We start from the raw sequence: 22,858 nt of genomic DNA, 5'->3' as shown, positions 1-22,858 counted from the left end.
CAATGAAAGATGTATGTATATCAGATGCATTTTGTGCTGTGTAGGGGCCAATGTGCTGTTTATTTTCTCCTCTCCCTTTTTTTGTTTTTTAAATGAAGGTAACTAATATTGCTTCTCTTATTTAGGAAAGAGACTAGCCTGTTGAGTAGAAACCCTCTTCCCCCAAATAGCTGTGACTGAAGGGGATCTAGGGGGAAGATGGTGAGAGTGATTCTTAGATGAAATAAATGTGGGTTTGAGCCAGTGAGTGGGTCCTGAATTGAGTGGGTCTTGAATTGGGATTTTGATATGGTAGTTGGTACTGACGTGAGATCTGATCTACTTGTATGGGCTGGGGAGGTGAATAGTGTCATGATGAAATTTTTAACTCTTGGGAAACCTCTGTGCCCAGAAGAAATTGGGAAAAGCTAGGATGACCTGATTGAGCTTGGAGGGCCCAGGTTAAAAGCTACCTTGGGAGAAAGGCTTGTTTAAGGATTGTCACTGGGGAAGCCCAAGTGGGTGCTTATGAAAGGAGCCATATATGGGGTTCGGGGCCCGGATAAAGGACGCCGTGTCTCTATCAGCCCAGGGGATACATGCCAGACAGTACCATGTGGGTCTGCCCAGGGACCTGGGGAGAAAGACTAGCCCTGGCCTGCCCAAGGATCTCAGCAGAGGGACCTGCTGTTGGCAGGGAGTGCGGACAGAGCAGAGGTGGGTGAGTGGCCTATGAAACTATGGGAGTATGTTGGAAGAGACTTGAATGTTTTAAACCTGTGCTCAATTAATTGAGTAACATGAGACTGTGTACCTGTGCCTTACCTCATGTGTGTATGTTTAGTTCCCTGAAGTTTTCTCACTGAGTACAGCATGTGTCTCTTAACGACAGGGACACGTTCTAAGAAATGCATTGTTAGGTGATTTCGTTGTTGTGCGAACATCATAGAGTGTACTTACACAAACCTAGATGGTATAGCCTACTACACACGTACGCTGTATGGTGCTAATCTCATGGGGCCACCGTCGTATATGCGATCTGTTGTTGACCGAATCATTGTTATGTGGCACATGACTGTAGTTTAAAAAAAAATCCTGCAGTTAACTTTGCCTGTGGTTTGCTGAATTTGGCAAGGTGTGCTGGAAGGGTGATGGCAGAAACAAGGCCTTGAATCTTTAGAGGAGAAGAATTAAGGACTGCATGTGGAGGGTTGGATAGAGGTGAGAGGGCCATCAACTCAGGGTTGGGGGAGTTAATCTAGCAGAGGGGTGTCCGGGGGCCTCTGCTGAGTGCCTTGCCCTCCTGGGAGCTCAGAGGGCATCTCGTGTGGTGTTGGATGTGAGGTGCCCTCTCCTCTCTGTTCCCTTCCCTCACAGTGTGGTAAAGATGCCACTGGTATGGTGAGGTCTTGAGGCCTTCAGTTCTAGGATGTAATGTTTAAATACTTTCCCTTTGGGGTGAAGAAAGTGCTAGAAATCAGTGCCACTAATGTGCTGGAGCCTTGGGAACCAGCGATTGTGTTTCCCAGGTTTCTGAGCTGGGCTGTGGAGTGAGGAGCAGACTGCCTGAGTCCACACTTGGCCGTGAGTTCTGAGCTTGGCTCAGGTGTGCAGTGTTTCATCATTTTATATGTCATTGCTTGCTCTTAGGCCTCAATGTCCCAACCCTGGTGATGCTCATGTTATTTTTTTATATGGAGCCATTTTGTGAAGAATAGTTTATTTTGGTATAAAGAATATACCAATAACAAAAGGAAATAATGTTTTAGCATTTTGAAGTTTATGAAATATCTTCGTGGATAACATCTCATCTGATTCTTATAACAGTCCTGTAAAGTTGGGAAGATAAGAATTATTATTATTCTCATTTCACAGATGAGTATCTTGAGGCCCAGAAAGGTGACGTGCTGTACCCACAGTTATGCAGCTAGTAAATCGGAGAGACCAAGACTCAAACCCAAGCCTCTGACTGGTCTCCTTTACTGTGGCACATTTGCCTCTCATAAATATTCCAGTGAAAACCTTGCTTTCAGGCAGTGGTCCATGGCCTTTTTTGCTATGAACTCTTTTTTCCCCCTTTAAAACCTAGAGATCTCATATAATTCCCCCCCTCCTTGGCTCTCCTGGCTACACTAATTCCCTTTGAACTTTTCAAATATGACAAGTCCTGAGTCCCTCCCCGTCCCTGGCTTTTGCCCCTCCACCTGGATCTCTCTTCTCCATCCCCTTTTCCCTCTCTCCTCCCTCTTTGTCCTTGGTATCTGCTGTAGGTCATGTCTTCAGTGCAGCCACACTCTTTCCCCCACACAAGGTTGTGCACCTCCACCCCCCGATTTAACAACTGTAATTTAACCATTATTCGTGGAATTAATTGTTTAATGTTTGTTTTCCCTACTAACTTAAGAGCCATGAGTCAGGACCTGGAAGTCTGCTGTTTTCCTAACACGTAGCTTGGCATCTGATGTATAGTAAGTGCTCGATAAATATTTATTGAGTGAACGAGGTGGGAGGCTGTTCACGGTGAAGCTTCAGAGCCGGAAAGGAGGGTCAGGGAGAGCGGGTGGTCTGGAACCATCCTGAAGAGCTCATAGAAATGCCTTTGGGTTCATGGGTGAATCCTCATTTCAGGCTAGTCCTGGCTCAGGTGCTCAGCAGCCAGTTAACACCAGTGAGGGGGCCTCGCTGTGCTCTCTCTGCCCGTGGGCCCTGCTCTGGGCCCGGGGTCTGAAGGCAGTGTGGAACACCGCCTCGAAATCTTCGTGTGGGCTAAACCGCACCTGCAAAATGTGGAAGTTGGTTTAGATGTTCTCTGAGGTTCTTTCTGGCCCTGACACTTTCTTCTTTTTCTCACTTACCAACTGGGAAATTAAGGGATGATTATTTTTATGACAAATTTTTTTAATAGGTTCTTCTTAATAGGGAGCCCTCTTGGGACAGCAAAGTGTGCTTTTTGCTAAATGGCAAAGTGAGGTTCTCCAGGAGGGAGTGGCACAGAGAGGTCGATGGTGGATAGAGTCTACTTGCCGAAGATCAATGAGAAATAAAGATAAGTCTCGCTGAACTGATACTGTTCCGTCAATGAAAATATGATTATCACCCTTTCGGTAAAGAGAAAGGAAAAAGTATCTAATATTTTCTCAAGAGTGCTCATGACTCCAGTTAAGGAGATTGTAGTGAAATGCTAAGTTTTTTAGTCCAAGGTCATTTTTCCCTTTGTTTTCTCATCTGTAAAATGGGCAGCCTGAATTTATCAGCAAAGTAGTTAATGCATTCTGTGGGTGAAGCATCTGAGGAAACGCAAAAGTCAAGTGAGTGAGCTGAGGTTCCACGAGCAGGGGCTCTGCAGGGATCTCTTAAACTAGATTTCAGCTCTCCTTCCGAGGTGGGAGTCCAGGGAGGATAATGAGTTGACTAAATATGGTGAGAACACGGTCTGGAAAGGGGACATGGAGGGGCGATTTGCATACCTAGCATTTAGGTCATGCACACGGATGGTTTGAGGACACCTTGTTATTCTTGGACCCCGAGAGCGTGTCTTTGGTTTCCTCGGGCCCGTCCCGTAGTTCCTGGCATTTAGCAGCTGCCTCTGTCCTCGCCGTGGAAGGACGGGATATTTGTTTTATACTTCACTGTAGAATTTTAAAAATGCTGCTTTGTATTTCCCTGCTAGTGAGGCCGAGAAATGAACCAGATTGCCTTATTTGTCCTCCACGAACTGTGTTCTGGAGAGAGGCTGTGTAGGAGTGATGAGGACTACAGGCTGTGGATGTCTAGGACATCCTGATCTTTGACCAATTTGAAAGACTTGATGGCAGAGGAAATGAATGAAGACGATGTGTGACTCATTCTGTTAAGGGCCCCATCCTCCTGAGTAAGCCTCAGTGACTGCACAGATTTTGGTGGTTTTATTCTAAATATCTTATTGCCAGTCAGACCTGCAACGCCAAGGTTTCCCCTCAAAATGCTCTGTGTGCTCTTGACAGGTAGGAGATGATTAAAGAGCCTCTGAGGGTGCCTGGCGCCTAGTAGGCCTCAGTGCAGACTTAACCAGTAAGTGAATGCACGAGCAATCAGTACGTTCATACAACAAGCAATTTATTGGTCCTCCCTTCTATTTATAACAACTCAGAGCTAGGGGCTTGGGTGGCAGCAGATTCTTCCCCTCACCTGAGTGATGAGACAAATCATTTAACCTCTTGGGAATGCTAGGGCATGCTGGGGGGCTGAGAGACAACGTGGGGTGACATGGACCAAGGTGTGTCACTGTGGGCGTGGTGACGATTGTTGTGAGCTGGGAGTGGATGCTCGCCTTGAGCCCATGGCCGTTTCTCCAGCCAGGGACCAGGGACCAGGGACCGGGAGGCCTGTGGGGATGCTGCAGCTCTGCAGACGCCTCTGACAGCACTTGAAGGATTGCTTTGGCCAGAGACCCACTCTTCAGCTGGCCTTCTCTATGACTCATTCTAGCTGCATATTTTGGTAGCGTGAAGGATCCAGATGAGATGAAAGAAGCACTGAAGAGTGGGAGCTCTTGGATCAGCACTTGAGAAGTATAATGTTCCTTACAGGTCATACAGGCTTTGTTTTTATTTGAGATGAAATTCACATAACATAAAATTAACCGTTTTAAAGTGAACAGTTCAGTGGGATTTAGTAATTCACAATGTTGTACAACCACTACCTCTATCTAGTTCCAAACCATTTTCACACTCCAAAATAAAACCTTTTGCCCATGAACTCCCTACTCCACCCTCCCCCCAGCTCCTGGCAACCACCAATCTGCTCTCTGTTTCTATGGATTTACCTGTTCTGGATATTTCATATAAATGGAATCATGCAATATGTAACCTTTGTGTCTGGCTTCTTTTACATAGCATAATGTTTTTGAGGTTTCTCCTATGTATCATATACATATCAGTAGATATACACTGGTATATATCAGTATATATAGTGTGTGTGTATATATATCTATATAGGCACATATCAGTATATATAGTGTATATATAGATGGATAGATAGATGGCTACTGGCATATATCAGGCATGTGTCAGTAGATCATAGAGTTTCAACAGGTACCCAGAATACCCAAAGATAAACCCCCCACAAAAAGAGGGAGTCTTCTAGCCACTATCCTTTACATCCCAGATTCTGCCAGGAGGGAGGGGAATGGACTAGATTCATCGTTCCCCAAATAAGCTGCATTAGAGAACCTGGTGGTATAATCTTTTAAAAGTACTGATTCCCCCCAAGTCAGAGGGATTCTGAATCAGTGGTTCTGGGGTGGGGCCTCTCTGGTGATTCTGACCGTTAGCCGGATTTGGGGCTCCCGAACCCGGTGACCTCTGGGGGTTATCTTGACTCTTAACAACCTTCCTGTGAGGCTAACCCACAGCGCCCCCCCGGACGCTGTTTGTTGTTTATGATGTGGTTTCTGTATGCAGAGAGTCCGTGGCATGCGATTTTTCTCTCTTTGCCTTCTGAGGGGAGGCATTGGGCCCCTCCCTGCTGCTTTTATAGCTCTGATTAATTGTGCCTCATTTATCAAGCTCCACTATGTCCTGTGAGCTAGAGATGGGAGAGGGAAGGTTGTTCACACCCTGGGGTTGCGGTTATAACTGATTGCACATCAAGGTTACGTTCCTGGAAAAGCTGCCCTCCCTGCCCAGCGTCTTCTGGGTCTGTGTGTGCCCGCCCCTCTCCACAGCTGTTTGTGGGACCCGAGTGAGCAAGACTGATAAGACTCATCTGGTAGCCTGCAGCTGCCCCAGAGGGCTGGTGATGGGGAAGGCTCAGGGGGAAAGGACAGGGGGTGGAAAAGGAACCAAACAAACCAGACACCACTCATTAAGTGCAGGAACCTAGCTTGGGGACCCTCGAGTGTTCTTGATTGCTGGGGCTGCCCTGGGCCTCTGGTTTCCTGGTCACTTTCCATGGAGAGCCGGCTTGGGCTTCTTCCTCTTTCCCCATGAGAGGGTGGGGTGGGGCGGGGAATGAAGACAGAGGGGAGATGGAGAGGAGGGAGGTGAGGACAGAAAGCAGAATGATGTCTTTGTGTTAATGAAATTGCCTGCCTGCCTGCTGGCTCCACCGTCCGTCCTCTTGGTGCGTGGATTCTTGTGGCTGACTCTGGGCTGGTGCTTTGGGGGGATGGGCACCTAGGCTGCCTGGGGGATCAGCCGTGACTCAGCCGCTGCTGGCGCTCCCCAGGGAGTTACTCCCACGACCAGGATGTGCCCATGCCGACATCTGGCCAACGAGGGAGCTGAACTGTTTGTGTGAGTTGCCTAGTGGTCCTTGGACAAACCATTGCTCGCCAGGGATTTTTTTTTTCTCCCCACTGGGCTGCCCTTTTACAGTCTGCTGCTGTTAGGAATAAGAGGGACATCTAATAAAGCAAGAAAAGTCTCCTCTGTTTAGAAAGGTGTTTCACCAAGCTTGCCTTCTAGACTTTCTTTGTGGAAAAGCCCTTGGATGTTCTGAGGCTTGTCCTTCGTGCTGCCCTCACCCCTTCTCTCTCAGGATTGGTTGAGGGGCCTCGTAAATCTCATGTCCTCTGAGTAGAGAGACTAAAGCAAGTTGTGTTCAGACCTCTTTCCCACTCTGATCGCTGAAGGCTTTGTGACCTGTTCAGAGTGTTATTTGATTGTTACCTGCCAGAGGGGCTGTTCTGAGGTTGCCCACATTGAATATTGGTGGGTTTTTTCATCCCAGACCCTGGATGAACTTGGGAGATTCTTCTAGGTTCCAAATCCTTTATTGTATTGATGTTTGCAACAGTTCTTTATTTATTCCTTTCTGGGTCTAAGAGTTTTGGAGGGGAGAAGGCTTTTAACCTGAATTCCTGGGGCACTTGGGCTGGTGGGCTTCTGATCCATAGATGCTTCCAGATTCTTCCCAGAGGCATGGGCTGGAAGGAGTGGGGGAAGAGGGAAGGCTGGGGTAAGGTGTCAGCGGCTGGTGGAGCGTCCCTGAGACACTTCCTCCCTGTAGCATTCTGGGTTAAATTATTTATTTATTTCTATTTTGTATTTGCACTTCTCTGTCGATGTTTGCCTGGACTTATCTCTCTGGGAGTGAGAAGGAACATTTTGGAATGACATTTTCCTAAAAAATATCTAGGGTCTTTTTCCTTAAGGAAGTCTCATTTCAGATATTTTCCCGAAGAGTTTGGATCCTGGATCAAATTAGATGCAGGTTCTTAAGACCCAAAGTAAAGTAGTTAAGGATTAGCTCCTTTGTCATTCTGTCTGCCAAGTTTGTGGCACAGGTGTTTCCCTTCTCCCTTGTGACATCTGAGAGCACCTCAAGGAGTGGGTGCGGCAAGCTAGGGCACGGTGGGGTGAGGAAGGGAAAGGAGAAAGGAGCTGTGGGGAGGGGAGCGTTTTCTGCTGCAGAGCCTTGATGGGAGGACGGCTCGGAGGGCAGATCAGCTCAGGCTTGTACTTTGTATCAGTTCAAGAGGTCAGGGTGGGAGGACTGTGCCAGCTGGACTGTGCAGAGAGGCTGCTCAGAGCCCAGAAGCTTGATTTCCTTCTGCATGTGCCCTAGACAGCTGATGGACTCGGCTTCTCCCAGACATTGCTCAGCAAGAGGCAGGGTGCATGCTTGTGATTTTGGGGGTCTTTGTCCTGATGGCGAATGTTAACACCAGCTCTCAGAATTTATGTTGGTAGGGACATCAGTTTGCCCTTCACACAGGGGGTGCAGCGTATGGCTCCGGTGTCCTAAAATGCCAGCCTGTACATCAGTGACAGGTGAAATGGGAAAAATAAAAGTAATGTAGTCAGTTTTTCATAAAGCAAAAACTATCTAAAATAACTGGCCTTCATTCTGAGATTATATCCTCCCTCAGTTTTTGGTATTAAAATGTCCTTTTTTAAAAAAATGACACTGATTATAGATGGCGGTCGTATTGTTTAGGAGGGCTAGCTACATAAAAGATGAATCCCAGAAGCTCAGTGGTGTAAATTTATCTCCTAATTATGAGAAGTTCAAAATGAGTGGTACTGATTAGTCGAGGGCCTTCTCCTCTGGGATGTGGGCTCCTTCTGTCTGTCGTTCTGCTCTCCTCTGGGACCCCAGAGACCTGAATGCAGCCTGCGGATAGGAAAGAAAACAGGCTATGTGGGGCACTGACTGCCTTCTCTCTCAGTCCACTGGCTGGAACTCGGTCCCAGGGCCGCAGGCCACTGCCAGGCAGCCTGGACAAGAGGCTGCTGTGTCCTCAGGAAGCAGAGGAAACATTCAGAGAACAGCAAGTCGAGCTCTCACCCAGTGGCTGTTTTTGTTTATGTCCTTACCTGGCAGAATAGAAGTGGCCAGCCAATCCTCTGTTGGCCTTCCCAATTTATTTCCATTTTACTGGTTTATAAAATCCAGAAGTCTGGCAGCTACTGTTAGTGATAATCCAAAGGTTCGGGGCACTTCAAAACTAACTAGATAACACTGTGCCGTGATGTTTTTCTCTTGTTCTTGCTTGTTACGAGCTAAGGATGAGTGATGTCAGGCCAGATGTCAGGCTCTCTCTGCAGGCCAGAGAGAGCACCGGTTTGAACAGAGGTTTGAAAGCGTGGGGTCTTTCTGGCCTGTGCACTTTTTTTGAATGAGATGTTTCAGGGTTTTGGTTTCAAACTTTGTGCATACATGTCCCATGTATGGAGTAAAAATGAGATTAACCAGAGATTGATTTCACAAAGGACAAAAATAAGCAAAGTAATTAGTTATGCCAGTGAGAGCCTGAGAAGATTTTTTCAATCCAGTTATATCCCAAATAGCAGAGGACTAGTGTCGCTTCTAGGAGAAGTTGAGTCTGGTGGAATCCGCATAGAGGGAAAAATAGGGCACCCTGGCCTAATGCTCCAGATTTAAGAATCTTAGTCATTTCTGAGTGAGAAAGGAGGAGAGAGAGTCTTGCTTTAGAATGTTTGTGGCCGTCACTCCTCATGGGTCCTAATTCCTGTGTTTTGATCTCTTTCAGGTTAGTCTGAATGATTCCCACAATCAGATGGTGGTGCACTGGGCTGGAGAGAAAAGCAACGTGATTGTGGCCTTAGCCCGAGACAGCCTGGCGTTGGCGAGGCCCAAGAGCAGTGATGTAAGTATTCATCTTGCTCTGGGCACTGCTCTGTGCCGCCCACGTGACCTTTTCTGATCTGTCGGGGTTATAGTGCCAGAAAAATAGTGGGAAATTGGAGAATGGATGGAATAAATTATGGGAAAGGGAAGAGAACCTGGAAAATAATATATCCCCCTTGTTTGCTGAGCATGGGGGTGCGGTCAGTGTTGCAAAGGGATCCATATGATGTGTGATTACTTTTGTGAAGGGGTAGGGTATGATCTGGATCCTTGTATCTGCTCAAGAAAATACCAGAAGTGCATTCCTGGGCAGGGCTGCCCATCTGAACTCCCTCTGCCCGATGGAATCTTGTTGGTCTTTCCCATGTGCTGATTTCTCCTGACCCGTTACAGTTGGGTGAGTTGACAACTCATATTCTGATTTGCTCATATTCTTAATTTCCATAGCTGGCTTTCTACAATGGTTAATAGTTTAGGTGCTTTGAAGACATGAGACCAAAGGTCACAAGCTCAAAGGCCTGTGACAGACCAGGTGGGTAATGGGCAGAGTGAAGCTGCCTCCACATTTACCACACCGCCTCCTCAAAGTGTGTGGCTCTCTGGGACAATATGTCATTTTCCCACTTTTGATAGAGGTACAGGTTCAAGAAACAGTCACCTGAATCTTAATTTGAATGTGGTGACTGATACTTGGTCTGTGTTTGAGAGACCCTAGGAAGTGGAAGAGACTTTGACAAACTGAGAATAAATGCTTCTGAGGGCGCTGTTGTTAGCAGCTCTCAGCTCTGGTCGCCATACAGGGCTCTGTGTTGCCAGATCTGATTTTTCGAGAGAAGCTCAGAGGTCTGGATTTTTTGTGAAAACTGCTGAGTCTTATAAGTTGGCATCTAATGTGTAGTTTTTACAAACACCTTGTGGGCCAAGTAAAACATATGTGAGGGCCAGAGCTGGCTTTGGGTCCCCAGTCTGCAGTCCCTGCTTCCGACTGCCCCTTGTGGGGAAGAGGAACAGTCCCTGCCTCGGGTCAGGGTCTGATGTGGTGACAGAGTGAGGATGTGGACCGAAAACCACACAAACCTTGTAGACCTTCGGTCACTGTGCTCTGGCCAGAGAAACCTCCTGATGAATTGGCTAGCACTGTCACCTCAGCCTTAAGGACACACTTGTAATTCTTGAGTGTAGATTTGGTCTCCGTGAGGTCCCTCTCTGTGTGTCCACGATCTGGACTGGATGTGCTCTGAGGTAGGTGACTGGAGAGGGCCCCAGGGGCTGTTTTCTAGTGGGTAGAATAGGGGCAGCCGCAGACAGGGAGGGCTATCATGCTGTCTGGCTTTGCCCAGGGTGGGTGCTGAGCAGTGGCTGGTGGGAAACGGCTGCAGCTGACAGCAGTCTGGGTGTGGTGCTCTGGAGCAGGGCTAGACTTGTTTGGGGCAATGCCTTTGGCCCATTTATAAACGTGATCGGAGTTTGCAAGCACAGATGGCAGCATATTGGTGCCTGTTGGCCCTGTGAGGGTCCGTAGGCACCTGTGCATGTATTCGGCATGGTCACTGCCCATAGGAATCCTGTTTGAGCACAGGAGACTGCTCTGTGCCCTACTGTGTTGAGGAATCCTCAGGGTTTTTATGCATTAAAAAAATTCTTTGCCCAGATAAAATTTTTTGCAGGATAGGTAAAAGACCTTAACTATTGTTTTATGGTTTTTTGCTGGACAAACAGGAGCCTAGAGACATTAAGTAACTTGCATGAGGTCACTCATCGTGTCTGTGGGACAGCTGGGGCTTATGAGAATTGAGACCTGATCACGTACTTGGTATGTGAGGATGTGGTGTTGCTAGGGTGACCAACTTGTCTGGATTTTAGCACTGAAAGTCCCATATCCTGGGACCTTCCTCAGTCCGGGGTGGTGGGTCACCCTCAGTATTGTCAGTCTACCCAAGACTAGTTCTCACTCTGTCCAAATATTTCGGTGTATCTTACTAAGAACCCATTGAACATTTGAAGTGATGAACTATTCTGGAATGAAATATATGATAAGATTAAATGGAAAGGAAACTTAATGCTTGGAGATAATAAATGAATGGTAGAGATTTCCCCCGTTTGTATACAAGCTACATTAAAGAATTGACAGATGAAGCTGAGATGTTCTGATGTGAAAAGTTAATGCAAAAATAAATTATGACTCAGAGGCAGAAGTTGGTGGTGCCATAGTAGAAACAATCCAAATTTTCTCAAAAGAAGACTGGCAGCATGGTTCGTAAGTCCCCATCAGCAGTCGAAAAGGGAAAGAAGCTATACAAATAAGGAACTGTGTGAGTGTTGGAGAATGGCCAAGTCAAGCATCTTCAGTATATAAAATAGGGATGGATCTGGAAGCTGGAATTCTAAAAGGTTTGCTCTTAAACAGAAAACAAAAATGAATAATGTCCTGATGAACTTGTACCCAGTGTGATTTCATGAAGAACAGCTCCTGCAGGACCCATCTTTTTCTGTGATAAGTCTGGTAGATGAAAGCAAAGAATAGGTGTTATTAATTTTGACCTTTCCCACCTCTCTTTCTGCCTTCTCCTGACATATTTTATGATGTAATCGGGTACAAACAAAATAGTTGACCAAAGAGCTATCCAGTGATAGTGTCCACCAGAAGATCAGAATCAGACAGGGACGGTATCAGGAATGGTAGGACTCGCTGCCCTTGTGACCAGAGTCGGGTGACATTATGCTTGGTGCTTCTCAGGATTGACTGGGGAGCAGGATCCATACTTGCTGACAGCGCAGAACTTGGTAGCGCGTGGCAGCTGGTGTCTACCTGAGCCTGGCTCTAAAATCAGAATGCCTGGGTTTGAATCCTGGCTCTGCCATTCATTAGCAGTCTGACCTTGAGCCAAGTCATTAACCTTCTCTTGGTCTTCTTATCTCTCAATGAGATGGTACTTCTAGAACCGTACCCTCTGGGTGTGGTCTGTGTGTGGATCAGCAGCCATGGGTATTTTCTGGGAGCTAGTTAGAAATGCAGAATCTCCTGAATCAGAATCTCCATTTTGACATGTCCTGCTGGGTGATTTGTAGGCATATGACAGTTTGAGAAGCACTGGTGCAAAGTACGTAGAACAGTGCCAGATACAGAGATGTTGTCTGTGCATTTTAACCCTCTTCGCCTCCTCCCCCTCTCCCACCTCTTTCTCTCCCCATCCTTTCCTCTTCCCTCCCTTCCACCTGCTCCTAATTATTATATAGTTTTGAAGTACAGGGGAGAGAATTTAAAACTGTTCACTTCGAAGGACTGTCTGTGAGAAGGAACATCTGTATAGGTAAGACAGTGGTCTAACTAGCAACTGTTGGCAGTTGAGTAACTCCTCCCTCCTTTATTTCGTTGTTTAGGGACTAGTGTCGTATCGAGGTCACAGAGGACTGATTAGTGCAGAAGCATGGACCTGGGTGAAAAACCTACTATAGAAGCACAAAATGAGGAAGTACAGGGTATTTGGCCAAATTCACCTGAAGGTCACAGAGGGCAGTGAGTCACAGCCTAGTGCTGCCATGAAGAAAAGCCAGCCCGAACCAGAATGTACCAGTGGGGGTGCCAGGTGGAGACCATGAGGCCGTCAGCCCACTTGGCGTTATTGAATGCTGGCAGAGGCCTTTTCTGGGCTCTTCAGTGTGGAGGAAAGTGGATAGCTGTGCACAGCCTGATCTTGGTCTTTGTCCTATGGAGCTTAGGGTCTATGTTAATCAAATAGAAATAAAAATTAGGATTGGATAAAAATATTGTGTTGGAATTGTTCAGCCTGGAGAAGGGAAGAATGGTGGATGAGTAATTTACAAGAGCATTCAGGCATAGGATGGACCCTTCCATACTTACTCAACTTCTATTAAGCTTAAGACCCAAAGAGATGGGTTTGTTTACAGGTGAGAATTAGGGAAGAGCTTTTTGGTAGTGAGGGCTGTTGTACTTCTGAGTGTGAGATGGCAGAGGTATGGCTGAGAATCTCGGAGAGGCTCTCTACTCAGTTAGTCAGTCCTTCCTCGCTGCTCTCCAGCACTCCTTCCACTGCCTGGCTGGTAGATTCGGTGTATGATCTTCCTCTTTAACAGAGAAACATAAGTATGTAGACAAGAACGTTCTCCTAGAAGGGTAACTTGCAACAGTGGAATGACAACTGGACTTGGAGTTGGAGGACCCATTAGTTTCGTCGCTTACTAGCAGTATGAAGTGGTGAGCTGGGGCTTCAACCAGACTTTAGTGATTGATGAGACTCTGTGAGTGGAGGACCAGGGAGGGCCTTCTAGTGGAGTGGAGCTTGACTCAGGAAACAGGGAGAGACGAATTTGGGGGGTGGACAGGAGGCATGTAGAAAAATTTAAGTGATAGTCTGGTTGAAGAGATGGCATCTGTAGACACTAAAAAGCCATGAAAGAAATTGTGTTTTCCTTATTTTCTGCTACTGGAGCCATGCAGTGAAGGAGAAGTTTTGGGATTACATCACAGCACTGTAATGTGTGAGAGTCCTGGGGTGTGGCTGAAAGCCTGGAGGACCTGAATTTTCCATATATATATATATATATATATATGGGGTTGTATAGAGTGCTTATAGCATACATTGTATTGGGGTGAACGTGGAATCCTAAGTGAAACCATTTATCCCTTTGGCTGTTGGTGCCGCCTGTTTTATATGGAGCCAGCGAAGTCCAAGACTGAGTGGCATTGTATTAGGATGATGAAGCTCTCTAAGCAAGAGTCCCTTCATCAGGGGATGTGCAGCTTGCTACCCGGATGGATGCCCGGCTACAACTTCCATGAAAGTTTCACATGATACAGATATGAAGGAGGCAGGATCCTGTGCCTAATGGCTGGCAACAGGCAGGGAGACATTTTCCTAAACCAGCAGCTGGCGCAGCACTGTCAGGACGTCACGCCTGACATCCTCCTTTGCCCGAGTCTTACCTTCTTCCTCTAAGTATGAGGATATTCTCTGATGTTTTGGCCAATCCACATATATGGAATCCCTTCAGTTTTGCCAATGAGAGCTCATTTCTAAATTCATGCTAATTAAACGAACCACTCATTTCACCAGTGAAAAGTTATTTCTGATATTCAGTAAGCTAGGTGGCAAAGCCTCTGGTGCTTATCAATATATGACTAGCTTAAAGAGACGTGAATAGCTGAAACGCACAGCCAGGTCTGAAATGTGACACTTTCTGATACAAGACTAGCTGACCCCTGGAATCTGAATTCTCTATTAGGGTCAATGACTGTCCCTGAAGGTAATGCTTGAACTAACTGATCTATGCGTTGTGTATTACCGTCAATGCTGAAGAATATTTTATGAATTTCTTAATTTGTTAAAAAAATTACAGAAAGAGCGTCTCCTGTCCATCAGTTAATTCAGTTTACTTTATAGTCCCAACACGATAACTACAGCATGTTTTCTGTTTTTAATTTGCTCTTTACCTTTGCCACACAGTTATTCTCTTCACTTTGGCCCGTCATTAACTTCTCTGAGTCTTAGCTTTTCTTATCTGTTAAGTGGAAATGAGGATTCACTCAGTCACTTACTGATTCATTCATGTCACTCTCTCTTATTCATTTATGGAACACATTCCTTTACTTGTTCTGTGGTTTATAGTGATATTTATTCATTCCAGAAATCTTTACTGAGTGCCTGCTGTGTTCCAGGTACACTGAGGGAGGTGAAGGTGAGACTAACTCAGAGTTTTTGAAGATGAAGAGAGATAATATATACAAGAGTATTGCATACTGAAAAATGCTACCCTAATGTGAATCTAACATTGCATTTGGGCCTCTGTGGAGGTAACTCACAGGGGAGTGTCAATTTATAGGACGTTGGAGCTGAAAGGGGCCTGAGTTCCCTTTTCTAGAAGCTGTTAGTTTGCTTCATGTGACTTCTGAACCTAAGAGGGACGCTTAATGTCCATTCTCAGCCAGGAAAACAGAAGTGAGAAAGAACCACTTTGTTTTGTACCCTCTCAGATTGTCGGCCAACTCTCAACCTGCTGGATTTCTGAAGCTGCTGTCGTAGCAGCCCTTGGCTGCGTGTTTGGTAGGCGGGAACATACGCCATGTTTGAGCGTTTGTGTTCATAACAGAGTTTCTTCCGCTGTGACCCAGATATTGGCAGAGGCCCTATCTGTGCTATTCTCCAACTTTGACATCTAATAAATATTAATAACCTGAGTGTGCTCTCAGTTCCCTTGGTACATACCTTGTGTAGTTCATTGTTTACAAGCATTTACGAGTTTACATTTTGTCTCAAGTCTAGGTCTTTGTATGTGTGGTGCCTCGCACAGTACCTGGCTCATGTGAAACCCTCACAACACGTTTGCTGTTGAATCAATGGGCACTGGTAGCAGTACACTTTCTGGGATTAACCTAGTAATTCCCATTCTTCTTGGGATTCACCTGTTATTTTTCTTTAATGCTTATTCCAGTTCTAACTAAGTATTATTAATGTTATAGTCATCTATCAGGCTTTTGTTTAACCCACTGATTATATTAATTTCCAATTGCATATAGTAAAGTCCAGGTACAAAATATCTGACAACTTCCATGCTACCTACCATCCATTACCCATGGTGTAATGGCTTTGAGATTCCTGGCTTTGGAGGCAGGTGGCTTGGGTTGAAATCTCGCACTGCTGCTTACTTTCTCTGTTTCTTTGGCAGGTAACAAATCTCATAAGCCCCTGTTGCTTTATCTGTAAAATGATTTTAATAATTGCATTTGCCACATAGGGTTGTGGTGAGAGCTGCCTGAGCTCATTTATTTGAAGAGGCTGGTGCAGTATCTGGCACCACGTAAGCACGCAGTGAATGACAGTTATTCTTATGTTTTATACCGTGGTTACTGGATGGCCAGAGACCAGGAAGCAGGAGAGAAGTAAATACCATTGGCTCGTGGTGGGTCCTCCTGCACTCTCCCATACTCAGAATCTCCCATATTATAGAACCAGGGGACGCAAGTGCTGGGAAAGGGATTCTGGTGCCTGTCTATGTCACCTCTGTGCATATTTAATCATTTAGCACCCTTTCTTTTTCATCTCTCAAAACCAGGGGGGTTTTCTTTTTTTTTTTTTTTTGTGAGGAGATCAGCCCTGTGCTAACATCCGCCAATCCTCCTCTTTTTTTTTGCTGAGGAAGACGACCCTGGGCTAACATCTGTGCCCATCTTCCTCCACTTTATATGGGACACCACCACAGCATGGCTTGCCAAGCAGTGCGTCGGTGCGCGCCCGGGATCCGAACCAGCGAACCCCGGGCCGCCGCAGCGGAGCGCGCGCACTTAACCGCTTGCGCCACCGGGCCGGCCCAAGGGGGGGGGGGTTTTCTTTTTTTATCTTATGGCATGCTGTAAGATCAGAACTTCCCAGCAGAGGGATGAGGAATTTGATTACCTTTTGGGGACATGTCAACAGATGGCAAAACAAATTCTCAATCCCTTCCCCTCGGACAACCACATTCTCTCTGCCTCTGGATGTAGTTTGTTAACACTTAACCCAGCCGTGGTCAGGAGCTTATCATTGTTTCCATCCATTGGTCTCCCCCTCCAGGGACTTGTCTTGGCTTCAGAAAAGAGGTCTCTGTATTCCAGGCAGCAGTGGCTGTGGGGCTCTCGTGCTTTCTGCCCCCACCTGCTTGGGGACAGGCACAGAGGTGCCCTGCTCCTCTTTGTGGATTATTTTTTCACATCTGTAATTTCATGGTATCAGGGACCTATTGGGAACCATGTTCAGGATCTAGGGCGGGACGTTTGAAAGTGAGAGATCTTTCTGCCACATTTCTCACCAACTCTTTTCATTTGCCTCCCTTCCTCTGTATTCCAGGTGTATGTGTCTTACGACTATGGAAAGTCATTCAAGAAAATCTCAGAGAAGTTGAACTTCGGTGTGGGAAATAACAGTGAAGTTGTGATCTCCCAGTTCTACCACAGTCCTGCGGACAACAGGCGTGTAAGGAAGTGGCTGTCCCACCAGGCGTGACTTCGTGGGGCCGTATTTTGGGATGATGGCTGCACTAAAAGGGGGGCTGGGAGATGGAGCTCTTTGTCATCTCTGCAGCATGACTGGTGGCCAGTGACGGTTTTTCTGCTAACCTGGGAATTTGTGACAGAATACAGTTCTCAGGGTGGAACCGTATATAATCAAACAGGCCTGGTACCGGCCAGGCAGGATTTCTAGACAAACAGTGGCAGGTTAAAGCACAGAAAATCTGCCGACTAATAAATTGCCTGACTCATAGGTGGTAAAAATGTTACCCAGGTGCACTGGGACTTATGCTGCAGTCTAATCCAGGCCTTCCAGGGCGGCTGCTGAACACCTGGTTCATTTGCATCACGAGTGCATGTGTGTGTGCATGCGTGTGTGCGTGCTTATGTGCTTGCACAACCCCTCCCTCCAGCCTATACCATATGGAAGAGAAAGCCGTGATGGCAGATACATGCTTCCTGATTTGTTTTCCCAGCTGCCTGGCCCGGGGCTGTGTTTCTGCGGTAGAACCGGGCAGTTTGATTTGGAGGAAGCATTGACTTGAGATTGCCCTGGCCCCCAAGGGAGGCATGGGGTGGCGGGGGTGGGAAGGGCAGGAATCTGGCAGCCTGCAAGGCTTTCCTGCTGGTTAGGAAGGTAGCTTTAGCTCAGATAGTTCTGTCTGGTGGCTTCCTTCCCCACTCTGGTGATCCCTAGCTCATTTCCAGGGTAGGAAGGCTGCTTCTAAGGATGCTGAAAACTCCCTAGTAGTAACAGCTTTCTGAGGTAAGGGTAAGAGAGGGAGACCCACAGGGTCCTCTACCCAGGTGCCTCCCAGTGCTGGCTTCTCAGGTTGCCTGTGGTCTGTTAGCAGGGGTTGTATTCAAAGTATTTAGCCACTGGAATGATGCCGACCAACCAGAACAGACTCAGTCTGGAGGGAGCTGGTCCTGAAGGCCACCCTGCTGGGCTAGGCATTAACCTTTTAATTGCTGGATTGTGGGGAGGTCCTGGGGAAGGACCCAGCCTTTGGGGCTTTAGGAGGGGCCCCTCAGGGTTTCTGGGAAGCAGCTATTCACTAACAGGTACAGGAGCAATTGTTTTTTTAACAACTAGAATAGTTATTATTGGTACATACTGGTTAACCTCAGTCTTGCCTAATAATCTCAAGGTGGAGTGGCGGTTAGAAACCGACTCTCTCTTAGCTACTCCAGGGTGACAGAGCAACTTTTCCTCCTGTGATAGAAAGCAAGGGAGAGCTGTTGGAGGGAATTGGCTCTGCAGACAAGCCTGCACCACTCCCCACCCACTGTGCTGGGGCTGGGCAGGCCTGGTACTCAAGGCTCCCAGAGTTGGGGGGACCCCCTGTCCCCTTTGCTCTTGGCTCTTATGAGGTGAGGGAGCCCTGCCCCAGGGTTCAGCTCGATGGCTGTGTCGCATCGCCTGTGGATAGTTCTGTATGTCCCTGCCTCCCGAGAATCAAATAACGCTTGGATTACTCACATTGTAAGGTTGTGCCTATCTATTATTATCATCATCATTATTTTCACACTTTGTCCCAGAGCTAACTCTTGGTGAAGTTGTGGCCTTGAAACCACCGTGTTGTGTCTCTGCAGTCTCCCTCTTCGGCTCCATCTGTCCCCTCCTCACCTCCTACCATGAGGCGCAGATGTCTCTAAGCAGGTTCTGTCTTCCTTCCTGCTCGTCATGGGTTGTGGTGAGCAACTGCTAAACCCGTAGGTCTGAGTAGTCAGAAGACAGGAAAGATGATAGGATGGGCTTGCAGGGGGAGGTTTGGTGCAGGGAGGGGATGAGGAGGAGATAAGGGGATAATGGTTAGAGCACTGGATCTGGAGAGGGAACAGGGCAGTGGCCAGGGCGTTGGCAAGCGGGGAGGAAAATGGGGAATGGTTGCCATAGGGAGTTTTAGGTGCTGCGAGGTGAGGCAGGAGCAGCATGCCTGCAGCCTGAGTGCCATCCGCCTTGAGGAGGGGTGCATCGTAGGTTTCTCACGGTTGAGTTGCATGCGTTTTGAAGTTGGTGGGGAGACTCAGGAGGGGCCGCTTCTTGGAGAACTTAGTGACAGTGGGCCTTGGCCTGGGACAGGCCGAGTGAGGTTAGGGATGCAGCTTTCTCTGTTGAGTGTCTAATTCCCCAGAGGAGGCTGTTAGCCCTCCCCAGACTTCTCAGGAAGGAAGTGATGCTCTTATTGTGCTGTTTACTTTGTTACCTTTGTCCCTTGGAAGGCAAATTGCCCCACCAGACCTACCACTTCCGGAGAAAAGTCATGCAAGGTGCTGGGCCCAGGCCAGTCACCTGTGTGAAGTGTTAGGTGGGCTGTCAAGGAGCATGATTTGAAATGGTCGCAATGACGGTTAGCAGCTGCTCTGAAAGGTTAAGATGTCATGAAAGGGCCGCATGGAAGCCTGGGGGGGTGTGTGCCTGTGGAAGGGGAAGAAGGTACTCGTCAGTCAACCAGCTCTGGTCCAGTGACTTTGCCATGTGACGAGTGGCATGGTTGTGGGGTCCTGTGTGTGTTTGCATCTGTTTTCACATTAGCCAGCGTCCCACTTCCTTCTCCTCTGTCCTCTGTGTGTTCCCTGAACCAGTGTGCAGCTCTAGCCACCTGGCAGTTCCACCCGCCTCCTAGCACACTCAAGATCAGCCAGGCACTGTCTAAATATATCTGGGGCTCTTTTAAAAAGGTCACTGAGTGTATAGTTAGGCTTCATAACCTCAGCAGAAGCAAGAGCTGATCCTCCCTTTTTCCAGGCAGAGGTTGGTCCTGAGTCCAATTGTAAGACAGCTCTCTCTTTTTCCCTTGGTTCCCACTGCCCTGAGGGATGGTCCTGCATTGTCTCCTCTGCCTTTCCTCCTCTCGTTGTACTCTTGGTGTTTCCACTCAAAACAGGAGAGAGTCATTTATGCTAACATGGAGATAAATTCTGTAGCTTATTTTGTTATCTTTCCAGAAGTATTTGTATTTTTAAAAGGAAACATAGCTTTACGCTGAAAGTGAAGCTCCTCTGGAATATTATGTGATTGCAGACGGGGTTGGGGATGTGGGGGTGCTCCAAAAATTGTACTTTAGGAAGCACCTAGTAGGTCAGCTCTGCTGGCAAATCCGTGGGGTCAGCCTCAAGTGGACTTGACAGCCAGGCACTCTAGGGACTTAAAAGCAGAGTAGGACATCCTGTGCATTCCCATTATGTGCATACATGACACGGTTCCATAATACTGTGGAGCAGCACATGCCTAAGGGGTGAAAGGAAGCTGAGGTGGTTAGAGCTGGAGGATTAAATGAGGATGAGAGCAGTGAAGGCTTCATGGAGTACTTGGGATTAGGAATGGAGCTTCAAAAATGGGCACGATTTCAGTAGCAAGAGCAGAGTTGGTGGGAGCCCTCGAGGAGGAGAGAGGCGTGGGCAGAGACTTCAGGGTGCAAGGATGTGGTTTCTGGTACGGGCAGTGAGGAGATTCACTTCTCAGGGGTGGACGGTTTGCATTGAGATGCTTTGTGACATCAATCAGGCCCCTGTCTGCAGATGGAGGAGTTTGCTTTTTGCCTTGAGGTCTGTAAGGAGCCATGGAAGATTCATTGAGTAGAGAAATTGCTGTGAATAATGTCTTTTAAAGGAACGTGTCTCCTGGTGATATGCAGGAGGGATTGGAAGAGAAAGACTAGAGAAGAGTCAGAAAGGGAAGCATTGGTAGTATAGGCATGAAGTTGCTCAGTCACTCAACCAATCCTAACATCACTCTGTAAGCACTTCACACCCTGGTGGGGCCTGGAAGATGCGAGGATGAATAAAACCCAGTGCCTACCCCCAATTTGCTTATAGTCCCTAGTAGGGACATGGGCCACACTAGTAGCCTTGGGAATAAAAACAAAACAGATTGTGAAAATATTTTAAAGGAAAACCTAACTGGGTAGGTGGCTGATTGAAACTGAGGGGCGAAGGAAGGCAGTGGAGTGAAAACCCAACTCTGTGAGTCATGGGGCTGGGAGAAGGTGTAGCATGGCTAGATGTGGGGTGTGGGAGGGAGAGTTGGGTTTTGGTGGGAAGGTGTCGAAGAATTCAGTTTTGGACATGGTGAAATATCTTGGCACAGCAGAGGGGAGATGCTGAGAAGGTCAAGAGGTAATGAAATTAGACTCTCCAGGAGAAGTCAGGGTTAGACCGTAGATTTGAAAGGCATGGAATGCTGGTTCTTAGAGGCAGTAGTTGGAGCTGTGTGGAAGGATAAACCAAGTTAGCAGCAAAGATGGAAGAGTGATGAGCTTATGTGAGGGTGGGGAGCAGACGAAGACAAAGGAGCCAGCAAAAGAGAATCAAGGACAGAGAAAGTCAGGGGTGGGGGATGGAGAGCTGAGATGAGTCAGTGTCACAGAGGGCAAAGGAAGAGAGAGTTTCCAGTAAAAGCTTAAGGAGTGGATTAACAATGAGGTGTATAAATGAGCCCAACAATACAATGTAAGACCTATGAATTAAATTCAGGAAATGCTTCCCTTTTTGTTGAAAGAAGAGAGGTAAGGATTGATGAATTGTTAAGAGATGGCTCTGAACCAGCCAGCCATTGATGTAAATGCTTCCTACTCCTGGGTCGCCTTGAGCAGTTAACCTGTCTAAGCTTCAGTGTCCTCGTTAATAAAAGAGGAGATAGTATCTAATGCATTGAGTTGCTGTGAGTACTCAGTGGACTAAATGAGATGCAAAACTTTTAGCTCAGTGCCTGGTACATGCTAGGTGCTCTTTAAAAATTTTAGCGATTATCATGAACAGTAAAAGGTTCTATGAGGGTGCATCATTTTTAGATTCTCAAATGTGAGACTGCAGAAAGCCATGGAATAGATTGCTGGAGAAAGCTTTTCAAACTGGCAACGCTCCCTTCCCCAATAACCAAGCTGCTTTCGGAGCAGGAAGATGGGCTAAGTTATTTCTAGGGAACACTTTTTTTTTTTTTTTTGTGAGGAGATCAGCCCTGAGCTAACATCCGCCAATCCTCCTCCTTTTTTGCTGAGGAAGACGGCCCTGGGCTAACATCGGTGCCTATCTTCCTCCACTTTATATGGGACGCCGCCACAGCATGGCTTACCAAGCAGTGCGTCGGTGCGCGCCCGGGATCCGAACCAGCGAACCCCGGGCCGCCGCAGCGGAGCGCGCGCACTTAACCGCTTGCGCCACCGGGCCGGCCCCCTCTAGGGAACACTTTTATGCCAAAAATTATGATGGTCCTCTTAGCATCATAATTGTTTTTATAACATTGCATTTGCTTATAGTAGTTTTTGCTTTCAAAACATTTATTACCCTTTACAGTTAGATTTAATTAGGCTTCTATAGAGTTTGGAGTTTTACATTAGATGTGGTGGAGGAAACACAAGAAAGAGAAGAAAACAAAACATGTTCCTGGGAAGTTTACAGTCTAGATTTGGGGAGAGAGAGCACAAATGAAAAGGAGTGAGAACGTATGAAAGTAGCACGCGAACAAGTGCAAAGTATTAGTGCAGTCAGAGCTGTTAGACATGGGAAAGGAGTCAGAGCTGGAGAGCGATCTGGATCAGGTGGAATCCATTAGGGAAAGTGCCCTTGGACTGATGCCTTTGGATTATTGATTTCTGGGATTTCGGTGACTGGTTGTTGGTGGAGCTGGGTCTGACTTGCTCTGGTTTCTGGTTCACAGTAATCTACCGAGCCACCCTTGTTCCTCTGGGAGCAGGGGCTGCCCTCCAGATCTCTCATGTGTATTCAAGGCCTACCGTCATCCGTGCTTTGCAGCCTTATTTTCCAATCATTTCCCTCAGGCCCTCAGGACTGTCATCA

The 22,858-nt window shown here is 47.1% G+C and overlaps 1 protein-coding gene across 2 annotated transcripts in view; it reads left to right on the top strand.

Moving 5' to 3' along the window:
• SORL1 (sortilin related receptor 1) overlaps positions 1-22,858 on the top strand; it is a 160,399-nt gene that overhangs the window by 7,459 nt on the left and 130,082 nt on the right. For both annotated transcript variants that reach the window (XM_058544989.1, XM_058544988.1), the window contains exons 2-3: positions 8,957-9,073; positions 16,896-17,021. In XM_058544989.1, the coding sequence (XP_058400972.1) occupies positions 8,957-9,073; positions 16,896-17,021 (243 nt within the window). The remainder of the gene's footprint in view (positions 1-8,956; positions 9,074-16,895; positions 17,022-22,858) is intronic.

Source organism: Diceros bicornis, chromosome 7, assembly GCF_020826845.1.
Source record: "Diceros bicornis minor isolate mBicDic1 chromosome 7, mDicBic1.mat.cur, whole genome shotgun sequence".
In the NCBI taxonomy this organism is placed as follows: Eukaryota; Metazoa; Chordata; class Mammalia; order Perissodactyla; family Rhinocerotidae; genus Diceros; species Diceros bicornis.
This window is presented reverse-complemented; position numbering and strand designations above follow the sequence as displayed.